The sequence below is a fragment of the Ursus maritimus genome, unplaced genomic scaffold (genome assembly GCF_017311325.1).
Source record: "Ursus maritimus isolate PB19 unplaced genomic scaffold, ASM1731132v1 scaffold_3, whole genome shotgun sequence".
NCBI lineage: Eukaryota > Metazoa > Chordata > Mammalia > Carnivora > Ursidae > Ursus > Ursus maritimus.
Window position 1 is genome coordinate 4,813,467 of NW_024425563.1, and position 11,567 is coordinate 4,825,033.

The 11,567-nt window shown below is 42.7% G+C and overlaps 1 protein-coding gene across 3 annotated transcripts in view; it reads right to left on the reverse strand.

Moving 5' to 3' along the window:
• ACTR3B (actin related protein 3B) overlaps positions 1-10,851 on the reverse strand; it is an 88,939-nt gene extending 78,088 nt beyond the window's left edge. The window contains exons 1-2 of one of the 3 annotated variants that reach the window (XM_040643765.1): positions 10,730-10,826; positions 9,467-9,559 (exon numbers count right to left, since the gene is read on the reverse strand). In XM_040643765.1, coding sequence (XP_040499699.1) covers positions 9,467-9,559; positions 10,730-10,773 — 137 coding nt within the window. In that variant the 5' untranslated portion in view covers positions 10,774-10,826. Of the gene's footprint in view, positions 1-9,466; positions 9,560-10,729 lie in introns of all 3 variants that reach the window. The other 2 variants (XM_040643766.1, XM_040643768.1) reach the window with 2 other exon arrangements.
• Between the last annotated feature and the right edge of the window lie 716 nt (positions 10,852-11,567).

Here is an 11,567-nt window from a genome sequence, read left to right on the forward strand (position 1 = left end):
AAATGCCAGGAGACCTCCCAACAAACAACCTGCCTGTATCACCCTTGCTGAAGCTCAGAATCAATAAGCAAATCTACACATTGAGAGTCCAATGAGCGTTTTAATTTTCTGACCTTCCACCATGAGCAGGCAGCCAGAAATTACCAACATTTGAGGAAAGCCTCTACCACAAAATAGAGATGAAATAAGAAACCAACTTAGAAGAAACAAATGTAGGGAGAGACCCCACCGCATGACCACCAAAAAAACCACCATCCTCAATACCCTATGAAAAGATACGACATCCAAGAAACAAAGTAAGAGGCTATAAGTCAAAGAACATTTAGAAAACACAAAGAATTCTTGGAAATTGAAAAGAGCAGAATGGAAAACACTGAAGAGAAGAGCTAGAAGACAAGGCAAGGCATAGAAGCAAGGAACCAGGACTGAATGATGGAAAACGAGAAAGACAAGAAACTCAGAGAGACAGCCCGAGAATTCTACACAGAAACCACAGGAGTTGCAGAAAAAGCATGCACGTGAGCACAGGACAGACACACGCACACACAGTGGAGGAAAAAATAATCTAACAGTATTACCCAGAATTCAAAGATGCTCGTTTCCAGACTGAAGGAGCTCACAAAATGCCCAGCACAACAGAGGAAAACAAACCCACGTCAAGGCACATTGTTGTGAAATTTCAGAAACCAGTGACAAAGAAGAAATCCTAAAAGCTCCCAGAAAGGAAAATGGTGGGGGGGAAGGGGGGGTCAAAGTCACTTACAGTCTTCAGACTTCCCAGCAGCAAAACCAGAAGCAAGAAAGCAAAGAATCAGTGTGTTAAAAATTCTGAAGGAAAATTATTTCCAACACTGAATACTATACCCTAACAATCAACCAAGTGAGGGATTAGAGATAAAACATTTCAGAAAAGCAAGACATCTTAAAATTTTACCTCCCACGCGTCCTTTCTCAGAAAGCTACTGGAGGATGCTCTCCACCAAAACAAAGGAGAAAATTGAAAAAGAAGACATGGAACAGACACACAGGAGAGAGGTCCGTGAAGCCCTGGAGTGATGGCAGGAGACTCCAGGATGACAAGCATGCACGACGGGCAGACGTGAGACTCAGGACCCGGGCACAGCAAAGGCACTCACCACAAACCCCTGCTCTGCTGAGTTACCTTCCCAACCCCACAAAGTTGGCTACTGGAGGACCCCCTGCAGGCAGGAAAACAGACAGCAGGAAGGAACGGACTCAGGAAACACACTCGATCCAGGAGAAAGGCAAAGGAAAGGCCTAGAAGGTTATGAGGAAGGTCCCAGGCTGTGTGGCAGGCCTGGGAAACCACCACCCCAGAGAGAAGGACAGAGGTCTGCAAAAGGGAGGTTCCAAAAACAGACTCTGGTAGGGTCTGTAATGTGATTAGCCTTGTGGAAAACTGGACTCTGGTAGGGTCTGTAATGTGATTAGCCTTGTGGAAAACTGTACTGAGAAGCTGCCTTGAAAATACGGAAAATAATTAGCAGTGAATACAAAGAAAACAAAACAAAGACGGCAATCATTAGCTCCCAGAAAAACAAAATTTAAGAGAAAAAATACAGTACACTTTCCCGAATGAGGATATACACTTGCAAAGGCATAATAATATAAACACTGACCACAAATTAAGTGGAAATGTAATAATATATCTCTACTGGGAGAACAGGGAAGGAGAAACAGGGCAAAGGCAGGATGAGAGACACCATCATCTAACAACAGTAAATAAATAGCTAATGTGAAAAATTGATCATCAAAAGATAGATCAATGTGCCTATTATTTAGAAACATGGAAATCCATAAATGCTGGAAGACACAGAGTTAAAAGCTGAACTCCTGCGTTCTATTGGTTTGCACTTGTTTGGTATGTTTTTGACCATCCATCTGCTTTCTGACAAAGTAGATCTCAGACTTCCAGGAGACTGAAAGGCCCCCTGGAAACAGGACACCATCGCCACACTAAAGCAACAGCTGGGGAGACACTCAACAAGGCAGCAGCGCCTTTTGTAAAGCAAGGAGAACTAATGACAGGAGACTTAAAACAACACTCTCAGTCCAACACAGAGTAAGTAGGGAAAAAAACTGGAAGACCTAAATAACATCATGAGTAAGACAGCTCACATTGACCTCTGAACACACTAACAGAGAACAGATCTTCACGTACAGGCAGAATATGCACAAGACGGACCACGTCTCAGATGCCTTGAAGTCCAAAGACTAGAACTAAAGCAAACAGCACTCCCTGAACATACTGCAACAACACTAGAAACTAAAAACAAAATTAGAAAAATAAACAGGCCCTTATACATGAAAATTTTAAAACATGCTAGTATAGAAAATACTAGTTATGGGGGAAACACAAAAGAAATTTCTTGAAAATTATAATGAAAAAATATAACTAAAACTAAGGGATACATACAGCTTAAGATATAACAGCCAAAATTCTGTAGTATTAATTACCTTCAATTAAAGGAAAAAATAAAAATGAATTTAACATCCAACTCAAAAACAAAAAGACAAAAACAAAGGAAAGCAGAAAAAAAATAAAGATAAAAGCAACATAAATGAGTCAAAAAACAGAAAAATAACAAAACTATTAAGTAAGCCCCAAAGCTCATTCTTTGAAAAAAGATGCACAAGTCACTAGGTAAACCAAGAAAAAGGATGAAAACAAAACACATACATTTGAGTGACAAAAGGGAAAATAACCATAAATGCAGAGGACAGTTTTTTAAATCATGAGGCTACTATATACATACATTTGAAAAATCTAGATGAAATGAAAATTTTTTATACAAATACAACACAAAAAAATTGATTCCAGTAGAGATGGAACGTCCAACAGGCTTATAAGAAGTAGGATGAGTACGAAGCACTAAGTCCAGACAGTTTCATGGGGTAATTCTACCAAGACCTTAAAACTCAGGTAATCCCAATACTACAACAGACTATTCCAGAGCATGGAAAGAGAAGGGAAGCTTCTTAATTTCTTTATGAGGAGGTTGTTAACACTGATCTCAAAATCTGACAGGGCCTCCACCAAAAAACCAAACTATAAATCACTCACACTCATATTGATGCAAAAGCCTAAATAAAATATTAACCAACACAATCTACCTACACATCAAAAAATAATGCATCATGATCAAATGGGGGTTATCCCAGAATGCAAGAGCGGTTCACTATGAGGAAAGCCATTAACACAACCCATCGTATTAACTGGATTAGGAAGAACCTACATGTTCCATTTAAGATAAAATAATGTGACAACATCTCACGCCCATATAAACATTCCAAAAAACAGAAATGGACTAATATATGTGTGTGTGCATGTAAACACACACACACATATACACACACACAGCAGCAGCCCAAAAGCCAGCATCTTTTATTTAAATTCAATTAATTAACATATTGTGTATTACTAGTTTCAGAGGTGGAATTCAGTGATTCATCAGTAGCATATAACACCCAGTGCTCATCACATCAAGTGCCCTCCTTAATGCCCGTCACTCGGCTACCCCATCCCCCCACCGACCTCCCCTCCAGCAACCCTCAGTTTGTTCCCTCAAGTTAAGAGTCGCTCATGGTTTGTCTCCCTCTCTGATTTTATTTTATTTTTCCTTCTCTTCCCCTATGTTCATCTGTTTTGTTTCTTAAATTCTACATAAGTGAAATCATATGGTTGTCTTTCTCTGACTTATTTCACTTTGCATAATACCCTTTAGTTCCACCCACATCGTTACAAATGGCAAGATTTCATTCTTTTTGATGGTAGAGTAATATCCCATTGTAGATATATACCACATCTTTATCCATTCATCTGTCAGTAGACATCTGGACCTTTCCATATTTTGGCTATTGTGGACATTGCTGCTATAAACACTGGGGTGCAGTGTCCCTTCAAATCACTATGTTTGTATCCTTTGTGTTAAATACCCAGTAGTGCAATTGCTGGGTAATAGGGCACCTCTATTTTTACCTTTCTGAGGAACGTCCATACTGTTTTCCAGAGTGGCTGCACCAGTTTGCATTCCCACCAGCAGTGTAAGAAGGCTCCCCTTTTTCCACATCCTCGCCAACATGTGTCGTTTCCTGTCTTGTTAATTTTAGCCATTCTGACTGGTGTAAGGTGGTATCACGTTGTCGTTTTGATTTGTATTTCCCTGATGACAAGTGATGTGGAGCATTTTTTCATGTGTCTGTTGGCCATTTCTTTGTTGTCTTTGGAGAAATGTGTGTTCATGTCTTCTAACCATTTCTTGACTGGATTTTTGGTTTTTTGGGTGTTGAGTTTGATAAGTTATTTGTAGATTTTGGATACCAGCCCTTTAATCCAGTATGTCATTTGTGAATATCTTCTCCCATTCCGTAGGTCAGCACCTTATTTTAGAAACACCAGAAGCTGCCACACTAAAGTAAAGAACAAAAGAATAATGCCCTCTAACTCCATACCTATTTAACATTATTTTGGAGATAATGGTCACTGCAGTGTGTCCAAAAAAAAAAAAAAAAAGGCAAATAAAGTCCCTACCAATAGAAAGGAAGGGGTAAAACCCTTTCTACTTCCCAAAGATTTCATATCTGGAAAACGCTAAAGATCAAGGGAAAAATTCATACAACTTGAGTATTTTGTAAAGTAGCAGGTTACAAAATTGACACAAAAAAACTAAGAGCCTTAATGTATTGAAGAAAAACAGAAAGCATAATGAAAAAGAAGACACCATTTATGATAGCAAAACAGAAACCACATACTTAGGTGTGAACTTAACAAGAAATCTACCCGAGGGAAACAGTATCCCTAAAAGACACAAAACAGACTTGATCTAATGGAAAGAGATGCCATATTCTTCCATGGGAGGGCTCACCATCAGAAAGATGATGGTCCTCATTAAATTAACTTATAAATGTGATAGAATCCAAGTAAACATGCCACCAAGCGTCCTCCCTGTGGAACTAGAGAAGCTGACTGTAAGTTCATTTGGAGGAACAAGCAGCAAAAATTTACCAGAAAGCCCTAAAAAAAGAAAGGGATGTGTAGGAGAGGCCGGCCTCACCAGGTATGAAATCACTCTAAAGCCCTAGTAATTAAAACTCTGTGGCGGTGGTGGTATATGGATAGACAGATTAGTACAACTCGAAACAAAATCTAGACATAAACACAACCACGTAGACAAATTCAGTACATGATAAAGGCAGAATCTCCAAGCACAGGGGTTTTTTTTCATAAGTGATGTTGAGATAAATGGGATGGCCAGAAGGAAAAAAGAAATAGTTCCAACTGGGTCCCTTCCTCATACCATATCCCAGGATACATTCCAAATGGATGAAAGATTTAAAGAGAGGGTGGGGGGAATGAAACCATTAGAAAAAAACACCGTATAACCTAGGAATGGTGGGGTGGGGCGGACTTTCCTAACTATGACTCAAAATCTAGAAACAGTAAGGAAAAAATAAATAAATTTGATTACTTTAAAAAACCTCTGCTCGGCAAAAGACAAATGATACATGGGGAAAACATATCTGCGACTTACATCACAAAGAGCTAAGGCCCCAACGTGCAGAAAAGAGTGAACAGGCCCCAGACTGCTCTCTTTAGACATCATGCGTGCAAGCTTGGCCGCTCAGCTGGCACCTGGGAACTCTGGTTTCGGGACTGTTCCTGCAATTCCCTAAATGGTATTCACTGTGCCTAAACCACGCAAACAACAGTCTAAGCTGAACACCTGCTTTCCTTCTGGGGCTCTGCAATTTTGGTATGTGCTAGTCAGGGGTGCCGTGGCCAGCCTCCACAACGCTGGGCACAGAGTCTTTCCTGAGCTTCCTTGGTGCACTGTCAGAACTGCAGGCTGACGAAGCACGTCTGTGTGGCTCCAGTGAGAGAGGACTCCGGAAGCTTGCTCCTTGTTTCCTCCTGACTCTGCTTCCCGTGCCTTTTCCCTTGGCTTGTTTTGCTTTGTACTTTTTCACTACAGTCCTGGAATTACTGCTAGCAATTCACTGAAGCCAGGAGTGGTGTGTGGGACCTCCAACACACCCTAATACATGAAGCGGTTCCAAATTCAAAGGAACACAAGACACACAGAAAAATGGGCTAGAGAAACAACGTGACAGAATACAGAAATGTAAATGTCCCTTAACCAAATGAAAGATGCCTATCTTCCCACATAAGAAATTCAAATTAAAACTATAATATCATTTCCTACCCTCTAGATTGGTAGAAATTTAAAAAATTGACAATATAGTCCATTAGTTAGTCTGTAAGAACACACAGGGAGTTTCATACGCTGCTAGTGAGGATACACACTGCAGTTGGGATCTCACACTGACTAGCAAAATCACATATGCAGTTACTCCTTGACCCAGAAATCCCACTTCTAGAAATCTATCCCGAGATAGCCGGCAAAAAACACAAAAAGATGTATGCACACACAAGACTATCATTGCAGTCTATTGATAATAGCAACATGCTCAAAAAAAAAAGATAAGGACACATCTAAAGAACACCAGAAACAGTTTGAATGGGCCTTTATTGGTCAAATCTCAAACAATTTAAGCATCAAAACAAATAATGGCAAAAACAGATAATAACCCATTGAATATAGTAAGAACAACCTTTTGAATAAAATAGTAACCCACACAAATGATAAATAGATAGATGAGAACTATGGAAAAGTGCCCTTATAGTAAAACATTAATAAATGGAGACATAATACTAGAGTATAAATAACCACAATTTGGTCATCATCACCGCAATTTTCAATTAGGCCAAAAATCACCAATGGATACTAAGACTAATGGTGAAAGTTTAAGGGAGAACAGGTATTTACATAATCTCAAAATATCTCTCCATAAATGACATTAATTGCAAAGGGAAAAACTAACAATGCAGTGGGAAAATCTAGTGGACATCACCCTATCCAAATAACCCAAGTGGACTTCATCAAGAAGGAGACATATTATTTTAAGCCTTCCGACTAGAAGGCTCTCGTGTACAGTACGGCAACTATAGTCAATAATACTGTATTATAAACCTGAAAGTTGCTAAGAGACTAGAACTTAAATGTTCTCACCACAAAAACGAAATGGCAACTATGTGATGTGAGGGAGGTGTGAGCTAAAGCTATGGGGGGAATCATTTTGCAATATATAAATACATGAAATCAAAACGCTGTACACCTTCAACTTACACAATGTTATATGTCAGTTATACCTCAGTAATGCCGAGGGTGGGGAGATTCTGGTGAGAAGCACTAAGAAAGATTGGTGTCACTTCTGCAATATTCCTGACACAATGCACCCCCTGACTCTATCATGGGGAAACCCAGACAAGCCGACACTGAGGGACAATATACACAGCAACTGGCTCCCAAAAATGTCAATGTCCTGAAAACCAGAACAAGGCTAAAGGTGGTCCAGTTGGATGAGACCTAAAAGACAGGTGCAGTGCTGGACGAGAGAGGGGAAGAAGAGTCCACAAGACATAAACGGGACCATGGGAATCCAGACAACATATTAGAGAACACCACTGCATAAACGTCAGACTTTTTTACTTTAAATCATGGGTCTGTGAGTATATAAGAAGTCCCTCTTCTCAGTATGCACTGAAGTATTTTGGTATTAAAGGGCACAATATAGGGGCGCCTGGGTGGCACAGCGGTTGGGCGTCTGCCTTCGGCTCAGGGCGTGATCCCTGCGTTGTGGGATCGAGCCCCACATCAGGCTCCTCTGCTATGAGCCTGCTTCTTCCTCTCCCACTCCCCCTGCTTGTGTTCCCTCTCTTGCTGGCTGTCTCTGTCTCTGTCAAATAAATTAAAATAAATAAATAAATAAATAAAATAAAATAAAATAAAGGGCACAATATATGCAACTTCCTCTCAAACAGTGCAGAAACATAATAATATGTCTGTTTTACAGAGATTATACAGAGAATGACAAGGCAAATGTTAACAGCTTGTGAAACTGGATGAAGAATATATAGTACAGGGGCGCCTGGGTGGCTCAGTTAAGCGTTCGATTCTTCATTTCAGCTCACTTCGTAATCTCAGGGTGTGAGATGCAGCCCCACGTTGGGCTCCATGCTGGGTGTGGACCCTACTTAAGATTCTCTCTCTGCCCCTCCCCCCACATCTGCCCCTCTCTCTTGACCCCTCCCTCTCTCTCCTTCCCCCCCCAAACATATAGTGTTTTTTGGTACTCTTCTTGCAGTTTTTCAGTAGATCTGAATTCTTTCAAAGTAAGTTTAAAAATGCAAGAAAAGGGGCACTTGGCTGGCTCAGTTAGTGGAGTATGCAACTCTTGATCTTGGGATTGTGGGTTCAAGCCCTGTACTGGGTGTAGAGATTACTTAAAAAAATATTTTCTAAAAAAATACCCAAAAAGGTTAGAGAAGTGAGACTAGAATTTGTGGAATAGTCTCTGAAAACTATGCAGCCCAGTAATCTCTTTAAATAAACAAAGCTTTATTTTTGAATCAAACAGGTACCTTGGTCCACATTATCCTGCCCACCTCCCCCCCCCCCCCGGGGACACTTGTGCTCACTGAGTTGGTTTCAGGGACTATTAGAGGAGGATGCACACCTACAAGATGAATTTTATTTACTATTTAAAAAATACTACCTGGTACACTGTCGACTAAATCACACTGCTCGCTATGTGTAGTTCCACGTGAATTTTTCTTTTAGAATTTAGTACCAGAAAAAAAAAGCTTTTTCACCCAAGATGTAGGTATTTCTCTTCCTTCTTGATGACAAGAATTGCATAACTGACAATGACTCTCTAATAATTTTGTGAGACAGGCAGACTAAGGCCATATGTGGAGCCGAACCACAGCAACCACTGGTCTACAGTTTAGGATGACTACCTAAGTCTTTTTCCTTCATCCTGGTTATTTTTATGGGCACTTTACCCTTTTTTAATCCTATTTTGATGTAAAAGTAAAATACAATTTCCGCTCTCTGGGAAATACAAGAACTATTGATACGCTCAAGTAAATTTAAGCCCTTGGAGGCTGCTCCTTCTGACCATATACCGGACGCTGGGAATTCATGGTAAATCACAGTCGTTTCCACGACAGGATATGTCCGTGTGAAACCTAGTGGGAAGATTCCCTGTCACTGTCTACAACAGACTGCCAGAGCCTACAACAGACAAAGACAACTGCATTGATTTGGAGTCATAAAACAATGATATACTGAAGTTACATCTCCAAGTGAGCCAAGTTACAGTTACCACTTACCTCAAAAGGTCAGAACAGCACCATGGTTTAGACATTTATAGCAAGAATGATGAGTAAGGCCCCCAACTTACTAATATTAAAGGTATGACAAACTCTGTGGGCATTACCTTAGTGCTACTACCAAGAAATGCTTTAGATTTCAATAGGTTTACAAGACCAAAAATACTAAAGCAGAAATTTCACATGCACATGTGGAAAAAATACGTTTACCTGCTGCCTTCACTCTTGACACAATCAGACTTCAGGTGGGCATGGGATGAATACCGATATTGTGGGAGAAGGGACTGCATAAGGAGCCAGCAACTGGGGGGGGGGGGTGTTCACATCAATTTTGATTTTTGGCTTGTGTTCTGGGTAGCAAAACAACTTCTAAAATAAAGAGCCACAAAACTTCTGATACAATACTTATTTCAAAAAGAATTAGCACAAGCCAAGAGGCAGTTTTTTCCAGCCTGTAACCAATGCCAGTGGCTTCAGCAGCAAAAGGAAAGCATGATCAGTAGGAGATGGACTGTAACAAATTAAAGACGACACCCCCACAAGGTTGTCAAGGAAACCAAACCAAGTGCATTTTTCTACAGAAAAGAATCAAGGCTAAGGTGAACATGCCATGGAAGATTTTCCGACAAAAAATATGTAAAATCCCGTGTCAAAAAATCTTTAAGAGACTAAATTTACTTCCAGGCTACTTCATTAAGTACTTTATCTATAATGCAAGCAGGCATGCCTAAATTTCCAAACTATCAGCTAGATGGATTCACCTTCCTAAAATCAGCTAAGCTTGGGCCACTAGAAGTACAGGAAATTTCCTAAGGTCTCTTCTGCATGTTGTAACAACATGAAAAGAAACAATCTCAACCAGAAAAAGTAAAGAGGGGGAAAAAAACTATACCACAAAGAGGTTTTCCCAAATTTAGACTTTTTCAAAATGGAGCCTTTTGAACATTTGTTTTTAAGCGAAAAGGCAAGTGAACGCAAACTGAAGCAAGAGCTCAGCCCGAGTGAGCCATTCGATACTAGAAGAGAGCAAAGCGGGCTGCACAAAAGGTGTCAAGTTGGTAAAGTGATGCGAAACCCTCCACAAGTAAGTGGTCAAGAATCATGAGCAAGAAGTGACATGCACTTGGGGGCACAGGTGGGGGCACAGGTAGGGGCACGGCTGGGCAGGTGGAAGGCAAGTAACGTCAGCAGGGTCTGCAGCGGCCCGGCGCGCGGGAGGAGTGGGAGGCGAGGCGAGGTGCGCGCACCGCGGCCGCGATCAGCGCCCTTCAAGGTGAGCGGTCGCTGCGCGTGGCCCCGGGGGCCGGGAGGAGGGGGCGGGGCGCACAGGTGGCCGGCCGAGAGCCGGGCCCCGGGCCCGCGGCGGGGCGTTGGGCGGCCGCCAGGTGAGCCAGGGCGGGCCGCGGAGCAGGTGCTCGGCGCCGGGGCAGGGGCGGGCCGCGCGGGAGCGGGGCGGGCGCCGGCGGCTCTTACCCGGTGCCGCAGTCCACCACGCAGGGAGGCAGGGAGCCCGCCATGCTCGGCACGCGTGCCGCTTGGCCCACGCGGGCGGCCCGGGAGGCGCCGCCGCCGTCCGCTCGCCGCGCCGCCCGCTCCCGGGAGCCTCCGCAGCGCCGCCGCCGGGGGCCCGGATGCTCGGCGGCCGCCCACGTGACGCTGTCCGGCCGGCCAATCAGGCCATGGGCACGCCCCGCCCCGCCCTGCCGCCCGCCCGCCATCTTTACTACTGGCGGCGAGGACTCCTCGCGTGGACGTCCAATACCGCTGCTAGAGAGGTTGGGGCTATTTTTAACTGACTTACCGTGAACGTGACCTCGTTTCCGGGGCCTGACTCCTTCTCATCCTTTAAATTTCGTCTGGAATGTCACCTTCTCAGGAAGTTGTCCCTAATCATACTAAGTCCCCTCCCTGCATCTTACGCCGTCTCAACGACCTATTGCTTTCGTTGACAACGCTTGGAGCAAATTTTTAATGTTAATTTATTTGTGGTTCCCCCAGCACCGCCCCACTGGACTGTAGGCTCCACCAGGATAGGGCTGGTGTTTGTCTCACCATGGGTGACCTGGTGCTCAGCACAGTATTTGGTGCATACCTGGGAAGCGCCTAAGTGTTTGTTGAGTGAATGAATAACCTTCACCTTAAAGATAAAACAATTACCGTCACAACTGATGGAATCAGTGACCTTGGATGGAGGTAACACCACAGCAAGATCATCGTGGGATGATGTTTTCAAGTATCAAACATGAGATGATTCTCCCTAAGTTCTTAGTGAAACCGGGGACCAGGGACGCCTGGCTGAATCAGTCAGTAG